Source organism: Petaurus breviceps, unplaced genomic scaffold (genome assembly GCF_028583685.1).
Source record: "Petaurus breviceps papuanus isolate PSGF00001 unplaced genomic scaffold, PetGlider_PUasm1.0 126, whole genome shotgun sequence".
NCBI classification, from domain to species: Eukaryota; Metazoa; Chordata; class Mammalia; order Diprotodontia; family Petauridae; genus Petaurus; species Petaurus breviceps.
Window position 1 is genome coordinate 15,067,765 of NW_027185655.1, and position 26,291 is coordinate 15,094,055.

Consider the following 26,291-nt stretch of genomic DNA (forward strand, 5'->3'; position numbering starts at 1 on the left):
AGAGAGAGAGAGAGAGAGAGAGAGAGAGAGAGACTGAAGACTAGTGAGAGAAAGTAGGGATGATAGGGGCATCTTCTATGCCATAGAAAATTGACTGGAATGGGATCGCCAGTTCAGGAAAAGGGGTTTGCCTTAGCAAGGAGAAGAGCTACCTTGTCATGTGATGCAAGAGTAAAGGAAGATAAAATAGTGGAAAGTATCTGAATAATGTGAAATGAATAAGAACAAATGGCCTCAATTTTTTTTTTCAGTGAAATATGCAGCAATGTTCTCAGCTGGCAGGGTGTGGGGAGAGGAGAAACCCTCAGAGGTTTCAGGAAGGAAGAAAGGATCTGGAAAATCCACAGTAGTGTGTGGGATAGTGATTCAGTTGGGGAGTTGCAAAAGGATTGTCTTAAGTAACAAATATGTAGTGGACACAAGCAGCACAGTTTCATGGTTTTTCTCTAGCTAAATCAAATAGCATGTAGGTATAAGTGAAACTATTAGATGGCAGGAGTTATCAAAGGCTCAGCAAGATTGATGATAGCATAAATGGGCACAGGACTCAAGAGAAGAGGACAGAGTAGAGTTGAACTGGTTCACTGATGGGTCAAGATGAGGAAAGGAAGAGAGTATTGCCAGTGATGGCCTGGGGAAGAACCAAGGAAAAGAGGGAATGGAAGTCACTGTGAGAAAATAACAGACTTTGGGGTTGTATTGGAGACGGTAAGATAGAATCACAGCAGATTATGACCAGATAAGGAAACTTCAGGATTCATGAACATATAAGTGAAACACTTTTGGATGATAGCACCATCTCTTTATGTTGCTGAGGTGAAATGGAAGATTACATTATAGGAGACAAGTAAGACAGGAACTGAGAGATTAGGTTATTTAGGAGAGTATAAATATGTATGCTGAAGTTCCCTTGTATGAGGACAAGAGCTGGGGAGAAAAGAAAGACCATGAGCCAAGTGTTAAATTCATTGAAGAAAAAAGAGTGTGTCCTGAGAGACAGCAGAAAACAGCCATCTACCACCATCTTGATTGGTTGGTAAATGTAGGTTAAGTGAACCACAAAGAATAATGGTGGTAGAGAGAGATCATCAAATAATGGGAAATGGCGGCATACCAACTCCCCTATCTCAACATATGAATAGGGACATATATGTGAAAATGCAACCAGTGATGGAAAAGGTAGCCAGGGAAATTTTGTCATTAGGATGAAGCCAAGTCTCAGTGAGTGCAAGAAAATGAAACATGGCTGAGAGAACAGAAAACTTTAAGATGAAAGCAAATTTATTTCCTATGGAGTAGACATTGGAAAGAATACAATGGAAGTGGTAGGAAGCTTTAGAGTAGTAATGTTGTGAGGGCATGGTTGGCTTGAAGGAGATAGCAAGCAGTGGGGAAGGGAAAATGGGATCTGAGCAATGACAGGACAGGCATTCAGAATCATTGGGATGGGTAAAGTTTTACAGGATGGGAGTTTGTCAATTACTGAAGAGTAAGCTCAGGGTAGTTGTTAAAATTGCTAGAAGTTTGGCCTTAAAATGAAGCATGTTAGGCAACACTGGTACATACAGAAAAAAATAAAAAGTGAATTCCCTATTGCTCAACTGAGATAACAAAAAAAGAAACATGGAAAGAGAAAACCAGAAAACAAAAGCTTAAGATGTGTGTGTATATGTGTGGGTTGTCTAAATATCTAGACATGGCTTGTGGGTGGCATATGATCTGAGATAAAATCTGGTGCATCTTATCAACAAGAAAACCATCTTTCCTCCTCTGGGGATAGTGGCAGAAGATAGAAGGCAGAAGGCAGAAGATAGTGCCAAAAGCAATCTGATGGCAAGGAGGGGAAAGTAGGATCCAGGACCACTAAAACTGGGCAGTCTCTTCTCCAGTCTCCAAGAGGTGTATCAGGCAGGAGTAATGTTGATCTGCCATGCTTCCAATATCTCTAGTCAAGGAATACAATGAGTTCAGAATGAAAGCTGCTTCCCTAATCACTCTTAAGGGGAAGTGTAGTCTTTAGCTTACACTAGCCAATTTAAAATCTTCCCACTAAAAGGAGGCTTCACAAAAAGAATATTTGTGTATATGTGTGAAAATGATCAAAAAGTCACAATAATAAAATGGTCTGTTGTACATTGTGATTAAAAATGAAAATTAGGGGTGGCCAGGTAGCACAGTGAGTAAGAGCAACAGCTCCAGTGTTGGAATGATCTGGTGATCGAATCCTGGGCTCAGACACTTAGCACCCACCCAGAAACACCTGGCCGTGTAACCTTGAGCAAGTTACTTAACCCCAATTGCTTAGGGGTGGCCAGGTGGCTCAGCGAGTAAGAGCGCCGGCTCCAGTGTCAGGATGACCTGGATCAAATCTGGGCTCAGATACTCAGCACCACCCCCAGAAATAACTGGTCGTGTAACCTTGAGCAAGTTACTTGGAGAAAGATTGCTTTAAAAAAAAATGAAAATTAAGCATTAAAAAAAAGAGGGACAGCTAAGTGGTGCAGTACATAAAGCACCAGCCCTGGATTCAGAAGGAGTTGAGTTCAAATCTGGTCTCAGACCCTGTGAGACCCTGGGCAAGTCACATATCCCCAATTGCCTTGCAAAAAAAAAAATAGCAAATATGAGTAAACCTATTTATCCAAGCAAGACAGCAAACATAAATCTGGGTTTTACAGATTAGAATACCCCAAAGAATACACAAAAACTAATTATCTCTTCAACAGGGCAAGAGAGAGATCAGATTTCAGTTCAAACCAGGAATGGGAGAATAATCTCACCCAGAAGAATTCCACTCTCAATGGTTCTAGACTTGCAAGTCCTGAGGAACATGATGCACCCAGCTTTCCATACATATCCATGACTACAAGAGCTCCAGTCTACCATTCAAAAATGTATGTCTCGAATTCCCTTCTGACTTGTCTCCTCTGAGGTCTTCTCTTAAAGTGGCTTAGCAAGCAACAACAGTTAAGTGCCTCACGGTAAGTACACAGTGTCATGTTCAGCAGCCAGCTAATCAGTAGCATCATCCTCTTCTGAAAATAGAGCCTACAGCACAGGGCATGCTGTCCCCTCCTCATCTCACCTGGATGAGATCAGGTGTTCCAAAAGCACATCAGCTTCTTTCACAACATGATAAATGTGGAAATATGTTTTCATATGATTACACAGGTGTAGCCTATATCAGATGGCATGCCATCTTGGGGAGGGCAAATGGAGGGAAGAGTGAAGATAAAGAACTCAAAATAATTATGAAAGCAAATGTTGAAAACAAAAAATTAATAAATAAATTTAAAATAAAATAAACAGAGGGGGATTTAAGTCTCCTACAGTTTGCTAGTGTATGTCTTCTTGTAATTCATACTAAGGCATTTAAAGCATATAAACTGAAAATTGCTGTTGGTTTGTTATCTACCATTCCTTTCTACACAGTGCAATTCCTTGTTTTTCTCTATAGTTTGCATTTTTTTTTCTTGTCTGATAGCATAATTGCAACTCCTGCTTATTTGGATTCACTTGGCACAGAGGAAATATTTTCCAGTTCTACAGTTAAAAAAAAAAGCACATCATGAATTCTAGATTTCCTAAATAAATTCAGAAGATTAAGGTGATACAAGGACTCAATGCCTCACAAAGAACAAATCAGCAGCAATCTAAAACTTTACTATAGAGGTTTGGGAATGAAAGAAATCAGAAGCAAGAAAGGGAGGTATCCTCCCTGAAATGAGAATGTAGAAAGCTTCTGATTATCAATATGGTCACCCCATCACAAAAATTCAGATTGGATCAAATAACAACAGGAAGCTTGTTAAGATAATAAATGACAGAATGGTGGCATAAACAGATGACTGAAACTAGCTACTCTATAGAACTGAAAGCAGTGGCTGGAGAACACCCATAATTACAGACTCAATTGCTTCAGAGTGACTCATGAATTATTAATTTTGCCATTAACTTTACCAGCTTCTTCTCAGATACAAGTTTGCTCCTAACTTTCTTAACAGAAGGCATCACATATCTATTACCAAAATATGAGGAAACCGTATAGGCAAATTACATATTTGTTTACTTTATATAAAATATTCACAGCTTGTATCTCTAATAAAAAAGCTATAAACACCTGCAAGAAAATAACATGTTGACTGAGGAAGAAAATGGTTCTGGCTAAAAGTCCCACAGGTTTAAGGAGCAGGTAAAGTCATCAATCACTCACTATGTTCCAGGTTCTGTGATAAATGTTGGGAATATAAAAAAAGCCAACTGGAATAGTTTCTGCTTTCAAGGAGCGTACAATCTGAAAAAAGAAGAAGAAAAGGGAAGGGGAACATCATGGCGGACAAAGAAGCCTGAAGAGGAATGATGGAGCCCTTGGTTGGCCTGAGCACTTCCCTTAACATGGAGGTTGCAAGGAGGAACTGACCAATGAAAGGAAAGGTCCCCAAAGGCAGACTGATCTTCCAGGGTAAAAAAGCTGCCAGAGAAAGGAAAAGAGAGAAGTGTGGAGAGTCAGGAACGCATTCTGAAGAGGAATTATTAAACGTGTTGCCTGAAAGTAGCATATCATTTACATTGGCTTTGCTGATGATCACAAAGTCTGTGACTCAGTTCTCTATTCATACCGTGTTCACATCCTGACAAGATAAAACGGGCCCAGCTATAGTGAGAATGTTAGAGTATTTGGCATCCAATGAAAGCCTGTTTTCTATTGAAGACGTTCACTGACACAATGAACAACTGATATAAATTGTGACATTTTCCCATTTAAGTCCATGATGGTTTTGCCCTTTATCATCATCATATTTCCCAAATAGAACTAAGAATATTTTCCAAATTAAAGTTATTAAATTTGATGTAAATAGATGATATTAATCTATGTGACTCCATCAAAAACACACTAAATAGTTCCTTCATCTAGTGAAATCTTTCTCCAATGACGACAAAATATCATTTGAACTCAGTAAATGGAAAATTCTTAATATACACAAAAAGAAAGTTAGGGAAAGAAGTTTTTAAGCTTGAACCAGTAGATAAATCTCCTTAGTTCAAATCTGGCCTCAGACACTGACTAGCTGTGTGACCCTGGGCATGTCACCTAATACTATTAGCCTCAGTTTCCTCATCTACAAATTGAGCTGGAAAAGGAAGTGGTAAACCACTCCAGTAGTTTTGTCAAGAAAACCCCAAATGGGGTCATGAAGAGTCATTCATTACTGAAGAGACTGAACAAACAACAAAGTTACATAGCAGAATAAAAAAGTTGATTCTGTATGAAATGTCCATCTTTATTTCATATCACTTGATTTAAAAAATGCAATAAGTTCTTCATGTTACTTTCAAAACTGTCCCATTTGTCTATACTTTCTTTTAAACATCTGGGCATTAAAAAAAAGTTTCAATTGGCCCTTTAATTTTTTATCAATGTTGCTAAACCCTCTTTTCTCCCTTAACTTTTCTAATTAAGAATTGAAAAAAAGGGGTCGGCCAGGTGGCTCAGCGAGTAAGAGCACCGGCTCCAGTGTCGGGATGACCTGGGGATCAAATCCAGGCTCAGATACTTAGCACCACACCCAGAAATAACTGGCCATGTAACCTTGAGCAAGTTACTTAACCCCGATTGCTTAGGGGTGGCCAGGTAGCTCAGCAAGTAAGAGCACCGGCTCCAGTGTCGGGATGACCTGGGATCGAATCCGGGCTCTGATACTCAGCACCAAACCCAGAAATAACTGGCCATGTAACCTTGAGCAAGTTACTTAACCCTGATTGCTTTTTTTAAAAAAAGAATTGGAAAAAAAAAGGGAACCCTTTTTAAAAATCTTTCAAAATAGGCAAGGAAAATGAATCCCCAAAACTGCCATGTCAAATAGTATCCATAATCTCTCTGTAGGTAACAACTTTCATTTCTCTGGAGATATGATTGGTCACGGCATTGATAAGAGTTAAATGTTTTTAAGTTATTTTTATTTACAGTGTTGTTGTTCTTAAATAAATGGTTCTCCTGGTTCTGTTCATTTCACTCTTTCTGTTTAAACTACTCAAGAATCTCTGAAATCATCCCTTTAGTTACTTCCAGTTATGGAATATTATTCCATTACATCTGTATACAATAATTTTGTTTGACCAGTCCACAATTGTCTAAGAAGCAATTTAAGGCATCCTTAGATTCTAGTTCTTACCTTTTCCTTTCTTATTCCTTTCCTTCTCTCTTATTTCTTCTTTTTATGTAGGTTCTGATGTTTTTGTGTACCACCATTTTCCCTGGAACATTTTGGTTTTTAACCAATACTTGGTAACCAAGTCCTATTACTACAATGAAAATCCTTCAGAAATTATTTCCATGACCTGAGAGATGGTATAGTTACTTCAAGGAATAAGTTATGTAAGAAAATCTTCATATGACCTTGGGCAAGTCACTTAACCCCAATTGTCCTACCTTTCCCCTCCAAAAATCGAAAAAATAAAAAAAAAGAAAATCTTATCAACATTCATTTCATGAGAGGCAGAGCCAAGATGACAGAGTAAAGGGAGGGACTCTCCTGAGTTCTCCCCCAACCTCCTCCAGTCTTTGTGACCCCATTTGGGGTCCTCTTGCCAAAGATTTGTCATTTCCTTCTCCAACTCATTTTACAGATGGAGAAACTGAGGCTAATAGGATTAGGTGACATGCCCATGGTCACACAGCTAGTAAGTGTCTGGGGCCAGATTTGAACTAAAGTCTTCCTGACTCCAGGCTCAATGCTCTATCCACTGTATCACCTACCTGCCCTGTGTATATGCAAATACTCTTCTTTTGAGGTGCTTGGATTCTGAATTATTTTTAAATTTAAATAAACTTCCATGAAAAAAAAGGTGAGAATAAACTCATAAACACATGTAATTTGGTCAAAGGAAGGAATGAGGCAATGCTTTACAAGTGAGCCTGCACACAATTCGGCTGATACACTTGCTGGTTTAAGTATGCTACTGCTCCCTGGGTCACAGTCCAAAGAAGATTGGAAATTTGGCGATTATTAGGTTAATATCAATAATGCAAATTGCCAAACCACATGGTTCAGGCTCTAATTGCTAAGTTTGGCTGTTAACTAACTATTGACCAAACTGTCCAGATAATTCCATCAAATCTCTGATTTTTTCTGTACAGGACAAACACGCAGCTACAAAACTTAAGGAAGAGACTTTCCTGTACCAAAAGTCATTAATCTTGTAAAGCTACCAGGCTTCAATCCAGGAAAGATTTTCTACCTTGGCCAGGAAGATCATGTTAGGTTGTAGATCTTATGAATAATATAATGTAAATTGCAGGGCTTGAAAAAATTTGCAAAAGGGACAGCTCCATTCCACCATTCCCAGAAACAAGCTCATGATCTCATTAGCTCCTAGAGTTTTGATTATCATCTCTATGCTAATCACTCTCTGATTTATTTATTCATCCCTAACCCCTCTCTCCACCTCCAGACTCACATCTCTGACATTAGACACCACAAACTAGGAGGTCCCAAAGATATTGTAAATTCAGCATATCCAAAACTAAACTCATCTCTCCCCAAAATCTATCCCCTCTTCCTGACATCCCTACTTAAGAACAATTTGTTCCAACAGCCATGAAGGTGGCTGATGCAGACACTGGGAAGTGCCTAGAACTTAGACATCAAAGTCACCAAGGTCATCCACTGCATCCCAGGCCATCACCTATGGTCTTGACTTTTTTCTTGCCACTGGACTTAGATGACTCTGCAAGAAAAAGTAAGGCTGATGACTTTGGGAAACTCTGCCTCACTTAAATCCAATTGATGTACAGGTCAAGGCATCACTATGTGATGTCATTGGTTCTTTTGGAAAATGAAGAAAGAAAAAGACTTGTGATGGAAAATGCTACCCACATCTAGAGAAAGAACCATGGAGTCTGAATGCAGATCAAAGCATACATACTATTTTCACTTTGTTTTTTGTTTTTTCTTTCTCTTAGTTTTTCCCTTTCATTCTGATTTTTCTTTCACAACATGTGAAAATATGTTTAACATGATTGTATTTGTAAAATCTATATCAGATTGCTTACTATCTTGAGGAAGGAGGAGGGAAGAGACGGAAGGAGAAAAATTTGGAACTCAGAATCTTACAAAAATGAATGTTGATAACTATCTTTACATGTAATTGGAAAAAAAATAAAATACAATCCCCTATTCAATTTTGAGTTCCTTTAGAGGAAGGACCTTTTTTTTTTCCCTCCTTGTAGCCATAACACTTAGCATGGTGCCTTATACATACTAAGTACTTGATAAGTGCTAATAGACTGACTCACATCCTTCTTTCATGAGTCCCTAAGGACTAGAAAGGCCACTTAGGTACTAATTTATACCAGTCCTTCCCACTGTCCCGGAAGTAGAGTTATTACCACTTTCCTTGGATGCATAAAGGAGAATAAGGATTACACGTCTGATATCTGACTTACCTAATCTCTCTATATTTTATTTGCTCTGAGAGAAAATAAAACTTTGCTATGAAATGTGTTGTGGTATTTAATTAATGTTTATCAAGAGTTTAGAAAACTAAAGATGAAAGATACTGTGAAACATAAAGTGATAACACTGCTCTGATTCATTAGCTTCCTTATTTTATTGGCTGCAATGGGGAGTCCAGATCTGTGATTTCATCCATGTTGGTAACTCATGATGAGGAAACCTCTGCTACCAATGAGATCAGCACCTGTTCTGAAACTTGGAGCCTTATATACTAAGAAGTATTCCCTTGCCTAGAGTCACACTGCTAAGTCAAGCCTGGATTTGACATTTTAGTTTTCTTGAAATGGGATTAATCTTATTCTCACTACACCACTCTGCCACTTGTCTTAATTAATATTGCTGCTTCAACCAAAATTAGCATTAAGTAAAGAAGACCCAATATCAGACATGGTGTAATATAATTACAGAGTAAATTGATGAAGTGGTTCATGGCTTAGAATCCTTTAAAGATCTTTGATTGTATTGGGTTCTGGTTCATCTCAGAATTCCTCTAGTACTTCAGTAGATGATTTTCAGGAATGGCTCTGGCTGAAAATTTCAAAGTCCTGGCACAAAAAAGCCTCTCTGAATTTAATTCCATTGAGTGTTGGTCAGCAGACACATATGACTTTCCAGCTTGGTAGACTATCTTGGAACCTTCAAGAACTCAGTCACTTTCACGAGAAGAAAAGGTTTCAGTGAAGGAATTTTTAGAAAATATTGTTCCAATATTCATTTATTCTATGAGTATTTACTGAGTACTTTGCTAGGTGCTAGAGGTACAAGGACAAAAAAAAAGTCTTAACTGAGCTTGCATCCTATGTGGTAGGTACAACACAAAAGAGTATACAGACATCTCCTCTCAGCAATGCAGTGATATAAGTCAATCCCAAAAGACTCCTGATGGAGAGAAATATGTGCATCCAGAGAAAGAACTAGAAAGAACTGAGTTTATATCCAGGTGGAAGCAAAATACCTGATCTTCTTCCTTCTCTTATTTGGTTTTATGTCCTCTTTACCATTTTTCATTCCATCTGATACAATCCGTCTTTATAACCTGACTAATGTATAATGTGAAAGTATTTACAGATCCTATACTTGACTATAAGCCGCCATGAAGGGGAAGGGAGGGAGGGGGACAAAATGTGAAACTCAAGGAATTGTGGAATCGAATCCTGGAAACTAAAAGGAAAGAAACAAATTAATTTTTTTTAAAAAGAGTATACAGACATCTAGGGAGGGTAAGGAAAGGGCCAATGTAGGATGGGACACTTGAACTACACTTTGAATGGAATTATTGATTCCAAGGAATGAGATGAGGAGAAGTAAAAGTCAGTACATGCCAGAAGAGCAATGAACAAAATTGCTGGATATTTTGAAATACAAGTGTGATATATAAAAAGCTTAAGAGACATAGTTTCTAGGTAATTAATTGTGCTATTAATTATGCTAGCACATAATTAATAAAAGGGGTCAATGACATTCTCAAATGCCAGATGAATCATGGTAGCCTCTGTATGATTATATACCTTTGGATGAGTGGGTGTTACTGACAGGTGGCAATCAGCTTTGATTGGTTAACAGTTAATAAGAAAATGAATATTGTAATGATAGGTAGACCTAGTCTAATGAAGGGCTGGGGATTATGATTGTCACCCATGGACAAAGAGAGACTATCTAAAGCCAGACCACCACTTGCCTAGGCAATCTAGCCTGCCTAAATGGAATAAAATAGTCAGGAATTCACTTTAGCTTAATTTCTCTTTGTAAGGTTTTCTAGTTGGGTGGGGGAACAATTCCAAGATTTCATCTCATTATTTGCCCTGCCCTTCAGAGAACTGAGCTTTAACCTAATCTCCAAATGAGGAAGGGAAAAAATCCTAGATCTCTCCAATATTAGCAATTGGCTATTTAATCATCATCTCTCTCTCAGCTCTTTCTTAAATATATCCACTTATTTGAAATGAAAACAAATCACAAGTGAAAGTCAATGAATAAAAGATCAACATGGTGAAGTCACTCTTAAAATTAATGCTGTGCTGTGATTATTGAATAAGGCAGGAAAAAATTAGGTTAAATTTGGTCAGACCATGTTGAATTTCCACACTGTACAGGTCTCACCAACTCATTTCCCTCTCAATAAATTCCAATGACTCCCTATTGACTCTAGAACCTAATATTTTATCTTTATCCCATCCTCTCAAAATTTTTATTTTTAAAAATAACTTTGACTTTTTAAGATTTTATTTGCTTCCTATTACTGCTAGAAACAAACATCGGTGCCTGTGTCTTAAATTTAAAACCCTTTATAATCTAGTCTCAGCTTATTTTTCTAACCATTCATTCGCTATCTGGTCCAAGCAAACTGGTTTTCTTGTGGCTCCTTATACATGATCACCTTGAATCTATTCATTTGCCCACATCAGGGGCAATTAGGTGGTACAGTGGAAAAAGCACTTGGCCCAGAGTCAAGAAGACCTGAGTCCAAATCTAGCCTCAGACACTAACTAGCTGTGTGACCTTGGGCAAATCACTTAACCCCTTCCTGCCTCAGTTTCCTCAATGGTAAATGAAGCACCAACATTACAAAGTTGTCATGAAAATTAATTGATATAATACTTAATAATGTGCTTGACCCATCGTCTAGCACGTATTAGGAGTTTATTAAAAGCTTGTTTCCTTTCCTTTTCTCCTTCTTTCCTTGGCATGATGAATCATGCATATAATCTCTGCCAATGGAGTGGCCAAGTACTGACCTTTACTCCTCCTCATCTCATTCCTTGAAATCAATAATGCCATTCAAAGTGTAGTTCAAGTGTCCCATCCGACATTGGCTCTTTCCTTACCCTCCCTAGTGGATCACTTGAATTCTGAGTAGCAGAGTGCTAGGACAATTGAGTGTTTGAATCAAGTTCGACACCAATATAGTGGGGAGGAGGGTAGGGAGGATGCAACCAGGTTACCAAAGGAGAGACATGTGTCTGTATGTGTTTTATCATGGGCACTCATTGAGTCAGGTGCAGGAAAGAGGAGAGAAACAAGTCTGAGGAGAGAGGAAAACCGGACCACACTGCTCTGCCCCAGCCTTATTTCCTTTTGTGTTTTTTATTAAATTTATCCTGTTAAAGAATGCATTTGCTGAATTTTACATTATTTCTCATAAACATCTGTGGTCAGCCATGTCCTTATTGCTGCCAAGTGTTCCTTTCTTTTCAGGATGAGGGTGCAGTGGGAGTCACACAGGAGATGGGGAATTTTCTGGGAGCTCAATCTTCAGCCCATCGTTAGAGAGCACAAGCACAAGCCATCACATAACTACCTTTCTAAGGGCAGAAACACTACAAATTCAGACATAAGTCTACCTCCTAGAGGCATGCTCAGATTATACTTGATTTCACTATATCTTTGAGATTACACTTGGTTTCACTATATCTTTCACTAAATATCACGTTGTAAAAGCTACTTCATATTAAGTGGTTAAATTGGGGCTAGAACCAATGGCAGCAGTAAAGAGAGAACTTCATTAACCCTTCAAGGTACCTTAAGCCATAAGGGGCAGAAACAGCAGGCTGGGTCTGGAAGAGTGAGCCACAGAGCATTGGATACATGTTGTACTTTCAATCACTTGAATTAAGAGGTGTGAGAAGCTTCAAATAGTTTTTCGAACGGATGCAAAAATAATAAACTTTATTTTGTAAAATAGACCTTTAAAAGGAAAGCTCTTTGAAAATTTTTGCAACAATAGCTGGACAGTATTCCTCTGGGAATTCTATAGTCTTGCAAAACATATTGTTTCTTATGTCAAAATGCTTCAAAGGGGATTTGGGCTAAAAATAAATGGTTGTTTTTCTTAGTGATAATAAAGATGAATCAAATTCATTTCATAACAAAAATTATCTCCCAAGTCTTTCATGGTTTATATAGATTTCTTTTTTTAAGTACTTGAAATAAATGTATTTAGATTTGGTTCTCAAATTGATACCCTACTCCAGAAAGTAAAGTGACTGAATGCACAAAAAGTTAGAAGTAGGGATAAATTGTTGGAATAATATTTTGCATATTTCCCAATTTTTTAAATTTCTGCCCTAAAAATGAAATAGAGGAAAGTAAAGGCTTGCTTATTAATCATTGAACTCTCAACAGAAGCCATTCCTATTTTATTTTAAAGATATAGACATTCTAAACATGAATGGATAATGAACCAGTGGATGACACATTTTCTCTTACTAGATTTGAACAAAAATGTATTGTATTAATGTAAATTATTATATATTATATATAAAATATATAAATTTTTATTATTAATGTAAAAAAACTTGAATTAACCAAGAAAACATTTTAAGTATTTGAACCAGAAAATTTATTATATTTCAGAAATGGGTGAATAGCAACATATCTAATTTTATCAAAGCATTACAACTTCAATATCATTCATAATAGACTTTTTTAACATGTAATAAAGTTTTCTTTGTAGCTGTTATAAAGCTTCCTTCATCTCACTCTTGATTCCGTACAACCTGGCTTCCAATGTCCTCCAACTGCTCTCTCCAAAGTTTCTAGTGACAACTTAATTGCCAAATCCAGTTGCCTTCTCTCCATACTTATCGTTCTTAAACTTTTCTCATCTTGACCCCTTGGTGAACCAGTTCAACTCCACACTGTCCTGTTATCTTGAATCCCATATCTACTTTTCCTATCACCAATCTTGCCCTGCCAAGCTTCACCCTTGGATCATTCCCATCATCCCCTGCCTTTGCTTTGTACACAAGTATGGCTGAACAAAACTGGAGAAAATTAAACCATGCTGAATGCATCCACTATAAATTTACTAATCTCATCTGGGCTCTCACTTTCACAAGACATCTTTTTATACCCACCTAATTAACTCCCTATCACATTCACCAAAGTGGCTGGTGTTGTCTTTTCATGTCTCATCAAACCTCCCACGGCTCTACATTTCCCCTCCCTCTCAGCTGAGTCTTCCTCCTCTTTCACTGAGCTCCTTCTCTCTTCCTAATTTTATATGACCCAAATGCCTTCTGCTACTATTTCCTCTTTTCCGTGTCTCACATAACAATGTGGCCCTTCATTCCAAGGTAAACCCCTTTAGATGCCAAATTAAAGAAAGATCATTGTATCCCATCTTCAACAGCATACTGTCTTCTCTATCATCCCCACTCTCACTTATCTTCAATTTCTCCCTATCAGCTGCTTTCCTACTGTCTACAAACATTCCCACATTCTCTCCATCCTGGAAAAACTTTTGTTTTATCCATCCTCCTTGCTAGCTATCCATCCATTTCCACATACTCTACAATCCAGTGACCCTGGCCTCCTTGCTGTTCCTCCCACAAGACTCTCCCTCTCCTGACTAGGTATTTTTACTAGATGTGCCCCATGCCTAGAATGCTCAAACTCCTTCCCCATCTCTGCATCCTGGCTTCCTTCAAACTCCAGCTAAAACTTCTATAGGAAGACTTTCTCAATCCCCATTAATTCTGGTGCCCTCCATTTATTATTTCCAATATTACTTGTTTGTATCATCCCCTTTAGACTGAGTTTCTCTAAGAGCAGGGACTGTCTTTTACCTTCTTTATATTTCTAGTGCCTAGCACAATAGGCAATTAATAAATGTTCATGAATTGAATGACTGACCTCTCTCCTCACCTCCACTCTCACATCTCCAACTGCTGAGTTGACATCTCAAAGTGAATGTCCCATAGACAGTTTAAAATCAACATGTCCAGAACTACTTTTACTATCTTTCCCTTAGATATTCTCCCCTTCCTAACTTTCCTATTAGCATTGAGGGTACTATCACCCTCCCCATCAACCAGGCCCCCTATGTATATGTTATCTTGGATGACACATTCTCTTTCATCCTCATATACAATGAGCTGTTGTTTCTGCCATTGGTAACATCTCTAGTATATGCCTCCTTCCCTCCTCTGATCCTGCCATCATCCTGGTCCAGTGCCTCATCACCTCATACCTGGACTATTGCAATAATATCCTCCTAGATCATGTCCCTACATTAAGTCTCTTCCCACTCCAGTCCACCCTCCACTCAGCTACTGACAATGCCATTCCTTCACTCAATAAAATTCAATGACTTTCTATTACCTCCAGAGCCAAATAAATGTATTCCAAGACTCAAATCCTCTGTTTGCTTTTGAAAGCCCTTCATAACTTGGCTTCTTCCTATCTTTCCAATCTTCCTGAACTTTAAGCTCCTCCATATTCTCTTCATTAGTAATGCAGATCTCCTCGCTTTTCTGTTCCTCACACAAGATTCTCCATCTCTGAACTCTGTATATTTTCACTAACTGTAATCCATGCCTGGAACTCACTCTCTCCTCATCTCCAATTTTCTTTATTTCCCCAACTTCTAAGTGAGAAAAGTATATAAATACATAATTAAAAAAAAGCAAACTATTAATAATCATATAAAGGATTCCTCCAAATCACTAATAAAAGAAATGGAAATGACCACAACAATGAGATTTCACCACACAATTGTCAGATTAGTGAAGATGAAAAAAAGAAGATGGTAAATGTTGGGGAAGTTGGAGGAGTTGTAAATTTGGTCCAAATGTTCTAGAAGACATTTTGGAATTGTATTAAGAGAAGTTACTACATTGTTCATACTATTTGACCCAACAATAATGCCATTAGCCATATAGGCTCAAGGAAGTCTAAGACTGGGAGGAATGGTCCCAGATATAAGACAGTATTTATATCAGCACTTTTTGTAGTAGTAGTAAAGATTTGAAAAGAAAGTAAGTAGGTGCCCATTGCTATGTAATGGTTGAAAATATTAGGGTATGGGAATATGGAACTGTAAGAAATGAGGAATTGGAGGAACATGTGTGCCTATGGCACTGACAGATGACCCTAGGACAGGTGACAGACAGGACTGACAGCCCAGGCATTACAGAGGCAGGTGTCACAAGTGGGACTAGAGCCAAGGTATTCCTGGCTTTGAGGCAGTCTTTCTCTCTCCACTGTTACACTGTCTCTTATTAATCCAAACCATAGTGAATTTGTGGAACAGATTGACTATGCTTATCTTATGATCATAACTCACATTTTTATTAGTGTTTTAATATTTATTTACAGATTGTACAGATTTTCCCTCACAATAATTTCTGTGATGTAGGTGTTGTTGTTTGATCTTTTTTTTTCAGTCATGTCCAACCCTTTGTGACCCCGTTTGGGGTTTTCTTGGCAGAGATCCTGGAGTGGTTTGCCATTTCCTTCTCCAGATGAGGAAACTGAGGCAAACAGGGCTAAGTGACTAGTAAGTGTCTGAGATCAGAGTTGAACTCCGCATGACAAGTCTTCCCAATTCCTGGGCTAGAGTTCTATCCACTGCACCAACTAACTGCAAATATAGGTAGTAGATGTACATTTATCCTCATTGTATAGAGAAGGAAACTGAAACTCAGGGAGAAGTGACTTGACCATGGTCATTGTCAGACCTAAAATATGAAGCAGTTCAACTGAATCTAAATCTGGTTTTCTTCTTCTCATCATGTTAGACTGCTTACTATAATTGACTTTTAATGGTTCTCAAAATAAGCTCCAAACATCTTGTATGGTCAAGTATCATCCTACAGAGCATGATTGAGAAAGGACCCTTATCCTAATGGACCACATGTGCTATACCCTCTTTGTCAAAGAACACGTTCATTCAGAGTCCCTCCTTGGTCCCCATGGTGGAGGGGTTGTGTCAAAGAAAAATGCCAGTGAAGTCAGGAGTAGCTGCCCAAGTTATAAGCTGTGAGGTATGAGAAGATATGGCTTCTGATCTATTTTTTTTGAGACACTCTCTTCATTGGGGCGTGCCAATGTGCACCCTACCGCACCCACCGCACCCGAGCAGAAACTATGGTAACTTCATAGCAGTGGCAACATAGGCTTACTCAGGTGAATCTGAGACTGAAATGGAAATGCCTGACTGCCTCTTCTGCTTTTCATTGCCTGACTATAAATGATCAAACAGCAATTCTGAGATGGATCTTTCTAGATTTAGCAGATATCTGGTGAATTTGAGAGTTCCAAGTGCTGACTCCCAGCAGAAAGTGATTTCTTCAGCTCTTCTAAGATAAGAGTAATAGTGCCAGGAGGATTCTTCAATCAGAAAGACCAGAGCCCAAGCCATAGGTTCTCACCCCCGGGGAATTCAAAGGAGAACTGTCAGAGTTCATATATTCCAAGTCATACATTCAAAAGAGGGGAAGAGAGAGCAGGAGCAAAAGCTGTCCTTTTAAAGTCTATTGAGTAGGAGGCTCTTACTTTGACAAATCCCAATGACAAGGACCATGGAGACCAACCATTCCAATCCCTCCCCTTCCTTAGATACACACACACACACACACATATACATAAAAATATATACATATACGTGCATACACATGTGTCTATACATATATGCAATAAATATATCCAGGACAATTTCATGAGAGGACAGCTAGATGGCACTGTAGTGGATAGAGTGCCAAGCCTGGAGTCAGGAAGACTCATCTTCCTGATTTCAAATCTGGTCTCAGACACTTACTAGCTGTGTGACCCTGGGCAAGTCACTTCACCCTGTTTGCCTCAGTTTCCTCATCTGTAAAATGAGCTGGAGAAGGAAATGGCAAACCACTCCAGTATCTTTGCCAAGTAAACCCCAAATGGGAGTCCACAGAATCAGACACGACTGAAAATGACTAAACAACCACCACAGTTTCATGGGAACAGGGCACTGGGAGCTGTGGAAACCAAGAAGAGTCTCATGAATTAGGCAATGTTTGAATCCAACTTTGAAAGCTGAGATGCCAAGGTGATGAGGAATATACTGCAGATCGCTGGCACACTGAATATTAGGACTAGAGGAGGCATTAATTCCAAATGCTGAATTCTTTTTTTTTGTTTGTTTAGTTTTGGGGGGTTTTTGGGGGGTTGGTTTTTTTTTTTATTTTTGGAGGGCAGTTAGGGGTAAATGACTTGCCCAAGGTTACATGGCTAGTTTTTTGTGTTGTGTCTGAGGCTGGATTTGAACTCAGGTTCTCCTGACTCCAGGGCCGGTGCCCTATTCACTGCGCCACCTAGCTGCCCCCCCCTTTTTTTTTAAATGTAAACCCATTGAAGATTGGGACTATTTTTCTTTCTTTTTTTCTTTTTGGAGGGCAATTGGGGCTAACTGACTTGCCCAAGGTCACACAGCTATTTTTTTGTGTTAAGTGTCTGAGGCTGGATTTGAACTCAGGTCCTCCTGACTCTAGGGCTGGTGCAAATCCTGAATTCTACAGATGAGAAAATTGAGGCCTAGAGAAGGAAAATAACCAGTGAGAAGCAGACTATCAAAGGGTGATTAGTCATTTGCCTGCCCTCCAATGGCTTCTGGGGCAAACCCTGCCCTATTGTGCTTTGGTTAGAGGTATGTAAGGAAAGCAGTGAGAATCTACAGTGTTCTGGACAAGGCCTTGGAAGTCCCAGCCAGTAATTAAAAATGATCATCACGATAATTTTTCCAAACTGCTTTATAGACGGCATCTGTTACTGACCTGGAGGAAAGCTTTGGCTTCAAAAGAAGAGATATCATAATGACTCACAAATGGAAAGTGGAAATCTAGGTTCACTGAGAGTTTCTGTCTGGAAGACACTCACACCTGAAGCTCCTAATTAGGGTTTTCACTCAGTATAATTGTGAAATGGGCAAAGTGATCTCCCCAAACTATCAGCACCCCTCTGAGGCCTAGATTGATGCCACCACTACTATAGGACGCAGCCATCTTTGCCTCCCCTAGTCAATGATTCACAGCTACAACTACTTGTTGGCTGTTGTTTCATTGTTTTTAGTGGTGTCCGACTCCTTGTGACTCCATTTGGGGTCTTCTTGGCAGAGAGACTGGAGTGGTTTTGCCATTTCTTTCTCCAACTCATTTTACAGATGAGGAAACTAAGGCAAACAGGGTTAAGCGACTTGCGCAGGGATACATAGCTCTTAAAAGTCTGAGGTTGGATTTGAACTCACGTCTTCCTGACTCTGGGCTCTGTGCTCCATCTACTGTGCATTTCCTTAAAAAAAAAAAAACTAAAAAACCTATCCTCTGTCCAATTTCTGAAAGCAATTTAATAAATTAATTCATGCCAAGGTATTTGATAATGACTAAATGTATATATGCCTTGGGAGTATTTGTATTTGGAAAGGATATTTCGGAGATGTAATGTCTTGATTCAAAGGAGTGGGGTTTTAGGTTTAGGCTTTTTTCTAGGTTTTGCTGATGTTTTTATATCACATTTCTTTCCAAATATACCCTTTTCCCTACTCTTGTTACAAGGCAATGGCTCCTAAAGGTATAATTTCAAATGTTATTGCAATATGGTAGAAGAGATTTTTTGACCTAGAGGGCTTTATCATAACATGTTAGCAGCTCCCAAACTCTCTAATGAAAAGGCAGACACTTAGATTCATAATCCTACATCTCAATAATGAGACCAAAAGGAAATAGGATATGTTTTTAGGATAAGACTTGGTAATGTTCTGGAATAGAGGGATAATTCTATATCTGCATGTATACCCTGGTGCCTGATAACCATCCCTGATTCCTAGTCTTTTGTCTCCACTTCTTAGAACCTATTTCTTAAAGTTTTCATTTTAACAATTGTAGCACATCTCTAGGGACAATATCTGCTGGTTGACAGGGGATTCAAGTATCTGACCCTAGAATGGCAAGGCTGTGACCATATTTGAAAATACAGTAATTTTCTCCTTTCATACAAAAAGAAGAAGAGAATGAGATTCCATGTAAGGTATGGTAAGTGATGATCTCAGGGTAAGATGTGATTTCTCCATGGGGGGGAGGGAGGCGGGGGAGAGAGAGAGGAGAGAGAGAGAGACAGAGAGACAGAGAGACAGAGAGACAGAGAGAAGGGAGTGAGAAACAGGCAAAGAGAAACAGAGAAAAAGAGAGACAGAGAGAAAGAAACAGAGACAGAGAGACACACAGAGAGAGAAAGAAACAGAAAAGAGAGAGACAAAGAGAAAGAAACAGAGAGAGGGGGAAGAGAAACAGAGAAAAAGAGAGAGCAAGAAACAGAGAGAAACACAGAGAGAAAAATATAGAGAGGGAGAGAAACAGAGGCAGAGAAAGAGAAACAGAGAGAGAGAAGCAGAGAAAGAGAAGCAGAGAGAGAAAGAAACTGAGAGATAGAGACCCTCCCAGCACTGATTTCACGACTGTAGCCATGTCTTATTATTTCAATAGGGAGTATATTGAGGTCCTTACAAGCCACAACCACAGCTGAATTTGCAGAAGAGAGAATGCTGAAACAAAAAGGAGAGACTGAAGCTGTTCCATAGTTGCTGGAATGACAAAACTTTACTTCCCCATTTCCCTTTGTGTTAGCTTTCTCACTGAGCCTATTTCCCATTCTTTATCTTAAAAAAAAAATTTTTTTTACTTTCCATATTGCCCAAGTGTTCTTTAAAAAAAAAAAAAAAAGGAAAAAGAAAAAAATCTGTTTCTCCAAGATATTATTCACAGCATTTATGTGTTTTTTGCCTGGGGTGGGGAGGGTGGGGGAGAAAGTAATAGTCTTGCTTTGTTCTAAGTAGCTGAACAAGATCTTTGTTGTCCTGGGATACAAGGGAAGATGGAGAGACATATTCTAAAGTACTGAGGTACCAGTTGGGGACTGACTCAAAACCAAAGAGATTTCTTATTGGAAAGCATAGTCTTACTGCACCTTTTTAATCTATATAAAAAGTATTTGCCTTTTCAAGGAGGGGAGGGGAGAGGAGAGGGAGATAATTTGAAACTCAAAATTTTTTAAAAGAATGTCAAAATTATTTTTACGTGTAATTGGATATATGTGTATGTTTACATGTATGTATATGCATACATGGTTGTGTATATACGTATGCGCATACATGTAACATACATACATATATTTTGCATTTAAAAAAAAACATAGTCTTACACTTCTCCCAAAGAAGAGATCAAAAGGAACCCAAACCATTCTTGGATTTTCCCCATCCAAAGAATGTGGAGACTTGCTAAGTCTCCTGTGAAACAAATGGCCTCTAGCAAACTCTTTCCCCAGTGGTCCCATTTCCCAGGCAGGATCATGGAAAATCGTCCTTTGATGGGCAGAGCTAAGGGAAATACAATACATGGGGACTTCTGAAGGGAGGTGAATGACTTTGTCCTCATAAGAGAGAGGGCTGTCCAAGAAATAAAGGTGAGCTTTCCTATTAAACCAAACCATTTTAATCTCTAGTCACAGTATAGATAACTAATGAATTAGAAGAAATCTCCCTAGCCTGAGCTAGAGAAGGAGACCTCAAAACCCTTAGCCTTGAAACTCTAGATGTCTCCAGTCACCCTTAGCTTCTGGTCATGAATACATAGTTCTAACACCCTCTGATGACTTCCTTGGGCAGTGTTATGATTTCTTCTGAGCTGGTGTTCCTTTTGATTTCCCAAACTTGAATGCTCTAATGATTTCCAGCATGTGGTTTTGCACAGAGTTGTTTTGAAGGGTTTGAAGGGCTTTCCTGTGAAAAGCAGTTTATTTTCCTATTCAAAGATATTCAACTCAACACATTTTAATATTATCATAAATATATTGCTTATAATTCTTATCAAACACCAGAATTATACGGAAGCCTGGGTATTCCATTGTTTCTTCATCTTCCAGCTTTTTAGGGGAATTGCTTTTAGGGGTTTTTCTAACAATCTCCACCCTCCTTCCTTAGTTGTTGAAATCACAGTTCAGGACAACTTGTAGTTTTAAAAGATAAATGTGTTGGCATGAAATATGTGGTCAGCTTCTGTCTGTTAACTTCTGACTTAGCTACATTTGGAAAAGCCCTTTGTCTACCACAGGAAACAATCTAGACATAACAACTTCCTTTCCAGCAGTTCAATGGAACTATTGTCTTTGAAGCTTATCGTACAAATTCACAAACAAAAACCTCATAGAGACACCCAGCAAAGTGTAAAGCATCTTTTAAAATCCCTCAATCTGAAAAACTATTGAAATTAATACAGGTTTTTATTTAGAATTTTGTGTTCACATGCATGCTTGTTGAATTTACCTTACATTGGTAGGTAACTTTAGCAATATGTTTAGAACTAGAAAATGTGAATAAGTGATGTTTTATTGATTAGTTAGATGAATATACAATAATAGCACATATGAAGTCTCATTTCACCTAACCATTCAAGTGGCTCTAGGTTCTGGGGAAAGAAAGATAAAAGAGGAAAGTGACCTCAAAGAAATTATATTCTACTGAGGTAAAACATCATTTTTATATTTTTAATTGATATAAACAATTTAATCTCTTGTGGATGAATCACTTACCAATAAGCATATAAGGAAATAATTTTCTGGATAGAACAACATAAAGCAATGCTGAGATTTTAAAAGTAATCCTACCATCCCACCCTTACCATTTGTCATAATTATCATACTTCCTCAATTTCTTCAGCTATAGCCAAATATGGCTTCCACCCTTCAAAGCTCTTTACTAGCAAAGCTAAAGTAGGAGCAGAGCCTTTCATTTAAATGACTGCCTTTTTGTATTTTTCTGTTCCTTTTCCTTCCCTTAATTAGTGACTCATTTCATCTTTTTATATCTCCCTAAAATATTTCTGTTCTTTTTTTTTAAAGTAGGCTTGACTCCTACACGTATCTAATTCCTTTCACACTCACTCCCCTTAATGTACCTGCCAAAGTTGTAGGAATGTTTAATTCTATTGTAAGGGTGTGTCTTGTTTAGATTCCAGAAAAAAAATTGAAGATGACAGAGAGAAACAATGAGACGTAAAGGGAGACACTTCCAGGCATAGATGAAGCATTCTACACTTTAGAAGGGGTCTGAGGCTTAGAATGCTTCAATAGCACATGAAAAGGCCAGCCTAGACAATGGATTTACTTTTGAGTGTGGATTGCCACTATGTCTTTGTCCCCAGTCACTTATTTGCATAAGAACCCAACAGGGATGGGGAAACACAAGTAGCTATTCAGCAGGGATGTGTCACTGAGGGTACCAACCTCTGAACCAGAAAACAGTCAGATGAGAAAGGCTCCACCACTCCCACCACCTGCCTGGCAGGTGACACGCCTCAGAGCTGAGTCCCTGAGTGAGCCAAAGAAGAAAAACTTCTGCCAACCTAAGCTAAGGCTCCCTACCCTTTCTGAAAAGACACAACATTCCCACAGAAAAGAGCAAGTGAGCCAAGCCCAGGAAGATCAACCCATCCAACAGAGAGCCAGTGACTGGTGGAGGGCCTGACCCTGTTCAGAAGCAGCCATGCCTAGCAACAAAAGTCTGAAAATATATCCAATTTACACACCCACGGGCCTTCCACCTCTGCAAAAGAGTGCGGGAGGTGTCTTTTCATGTCTTTTCTTTGTGGTCATTTTTGTTCTTCATCATTCTGCAACATTCACATTTAATAGGTTTTTTAGGTTATTGTTCTTTCTATTTAAATTGTCATAATCATTGTATATATTGTCTCCTTAGCTCTGCTTTCTTCGAGTTGCATCACTTCATGAGTCTTTTCATACTTTCTTCATTCTTCATATTCATCATTTCTTGTAACACAGTAATATTCCATTACATTTCACGTACCACAGTTTTAAATGAGAAATTCCCTAATCCTCAGGTATATACTGTTCCTTGCTACCAAAAACAGTGTTTCTATAGTTCAGTGTATTTAGGGATTTTATTCTTATCATTTACTTACTTGGGAATGATTCCTAGTAGTGAAATCTCTGGGTCAAAGGTTGTGAAGCTTTGAGCTGCTTTATTTGTATAGTCAAATGCAAATTACTTTCCAAAATGTTTGCATTGATTCATTACTGCATTAACAATCGATTAGAGGAGAGGCCAGGTGGCTCAGCAAGTAAGTGCACCAGTGTCGGGATGACCTGGGATCAAATCCGGGCTCAGATACTCAGCACCACACCCAGAAATAACTGACCCATGTAACCTTGAGCAAGTTACTTAACCCCAATTGCTTTAAAAAAAAAACAGCAATAGATTACAGTGGCTATTTTCCTACACTCTGGCCAATTTTCTAGGGGTGAAATAAGATCTTACAGTTCTTTTGGAATGTAGACATTCAGTTGTCTGATGACTATTAATTTGGAGCATTATTTCATATAATTGTTAACGGTTTGCAATTTTCTTGAGGACTATTTGTAAATATGTTTTGACCACTTATGTATCGGGGGATGGATTTTGGTCATTATAACGTGGTCATTTTCATCATAATATGACAGACATAAGAAAATAAATAGATAGAATATGTTGGTGGTGTTGCATTGTTTCAATCATGTTCAATTCTTCATGACCCCATTTGGGGTTTTCTTAACAGTAATACTGAAGTGGTTTCTCCAGTTCATTTTACAGATGAGGAAACAGAAGCAAACAGGGTTAAGTGATTTACCCAGGGTCACAAAGCTAGTAAGCTGTGTGTAAACCCCTCTGTTTGAGGCCAGATTTTAACTGAGGTCTTCCTGACTCCAGCCCTGGTGTTCTATTCACTGTGCTACCTACCTGTCATGATTTTATATTATGTATATATAATCTTTGTATCTAGTGTGTATGTGTACATGTATAAATATATATGCTAATTGTGTATGTGTGTATCTTTGAGTACCAAACCCCTTTCTGAGAAATTTGATACAAAGATTTTTCCCCATTGCTTTCCTTCTAAATGTATTAATTTGTTTTGCAGAAAGCTTTAAGTTTCACATAATCAAAATTATCTGTTTTATTTTTTGTAATTGCCTATGTCCTTTACTTGGTTAAGAATATATTTACCCCCATGCTTGCTAACAGCTGCAGGTTCTTCCCTCTATGTGTTTTTCCTCTACAGTAATCCAGAATGGCAACACTAATCTATATTGATAAAGAGAATGGAGAACCAGGCTGTCACGTGGCACCCAAGGACAAGCTGAAGTCAATCAAAGCCTTATCTGGAAGAGCTCAGATTTCAACTCCCAAGGCTGGCAAAGTGTTTACTGCAACCCCAGCTTTATCCAAATCTGTCAGAAAGGCTTTGGGACCTGTCAATAGGACAACCGGAAAGGAAAAGTTGGTGGGGAAGGGAAAAGAACCCCTCAAACAGAAAGGTCAAAATTTCACTGCCAAAAAGATGACTGAAAAGATTCCCTCAGAAAAAACCTCAGTTCCATTCCCAAATGAAACATGTCCAGAAATAGAAAATTTCTTTCCTTTCAACCCACTAGAATTTGAGAGTTTTGATGTCCCTGAAGAGCATCAGCTTGCAAACCTGCCACTGGCTGGTGTCCCCCTCCTGCTGCTTGAGCAGGAGAAGGCACTTGAAAGGCTTGTAGAACTTCCACCCTCCCCTGTGCTGTTGCCTTCCATGGCATGGGAGTCTGATCTGTTGGAATCAACTTCGAGTCTTCTGTCAACTGTGGATGAGACTGACTTGCCACCTGTGTGTTATGACTTCCCTCTTTAAGTGCCTTGTTATTTTATAGTGTAATTCTAATCCTTTTTCTATTAATAAAGTGATTCTTTATGTAAAAAAAAAAAGAATATATTTACCCAAACCTGCAAAAAGGATATGATTTACTTCTCCTCTCACTTTTTATGGCATAATACTTAATATTAAGGCCATGTATCCATTTGAAATTTACTGTGAAATATGATATAAGGTGTTGTTTTAAGCTTAATTTCTCCAATGGTTTTCCACTTTTCCTAGACATTTTTAAGCAAGTAGGGAGTTCTTTCCTAAGTAATTTGTTGTTTCTGGTTTAAAGAATACTGGGTTATTTCTTATTGTCCCATGACAATCTATGCTATTGATTTATATCTCTCTTTTTTTTTTAACCAATACCAAGTGGTTCTGACAATTGCTGCTTTATGATATAGTATGAGGTCTGGATATGCTATTCTCCCTTTATCCCTACCCCCCCCCTTTCTTTTTTTTACAATTTCCTTTAATCTATGTTTTTTATTTCTTCAAATGAACTTTGTTATTATTTTATCAAGTTCTTTGAAAAATCCCTTTGATAATTTGATTGGTATGGCATTAAAATGGTAAATTAACATTGGTAACATTATAATTTTTATCATATTGGTACAGCCCAGCCATGAATATTCCTCTTCCTATTTAATTTTTTTAAGGAGCACTTTGTAATTTAATCTATACAAGTATGTTGTGTTTTCTAGTAGATTGATCCTCAATTATTTCATCATGGAAGATTTCCTTGTTATGTTTCAATTTGCATCTGTATCTTTTGTGTGCTCTGTGAACTAATTAAAAATTTTCTGCATTATGATTTCTAAAGAATATCTTCACTATTTCTTTGTTCTGACATTTATTTCCAACACCTCTATGCCCTGATAGATGGCCAATTTTTTGTCACTGTTTCATCTAGTACTGAGAAATACGCATATTCTTTAGCTGCATCACTTATAAGATACTACAAATACAGTCTTTCTAGCAATTTGTTCAGTGCCATATTTTCATTTTTACTTGTGTTTCTGTAATATTTGTCCAGAACTGAGAGAGGGACATGAAAGCCTCTTATGACTATTATGTTACTATCTCTGTTTTCTTGTAATTCAGTTAATTTCTCTTGGAGCATATAAGTTTATTATTAATACCTGTTTTGTCATCTATGGCTCCTTTCTAGTACCAGTCAGTCAATAAATATTTATTAAGCACCCATGTGCCAGGCACTGTGCTAAGCACTTGGGATACAAAAAGAGGTAAAAAAAAATATTTCCTGTCCTCAAGGAAATAATTAAGAAAAGGA

At 38.2% G+C, this 26,291-nt stretch overlaps 2 protein-coding genes across 21 annotated transcripts in view; one reads left to right on the plus strand and one right to left on the minus strand.

The window, feature by feature from the left end:
• Positions 1-26,291, minus strand: part of MAPK10 (mitogen-activated protein kinase 10) — a 257,723-nt gene that overhangs the window by 184,960 nt on the left and 46,472 nt on the right. The window lies entirely within an intron of this gene.
• Positions 24,317-25,065, plus strand: LOC138165095 (securin-like). The gene has a single exon (XM_069093254.1). It carries the CDS (start codon positions 24,386-24,388, stop codon positions 24,986-24,988), a length of 603 nt encoding a protein of 200 aa, XP_068949355.1. The 5' UTR covers positions 24,317-24,385; the 3' UTR covers positions 24,989-25,065.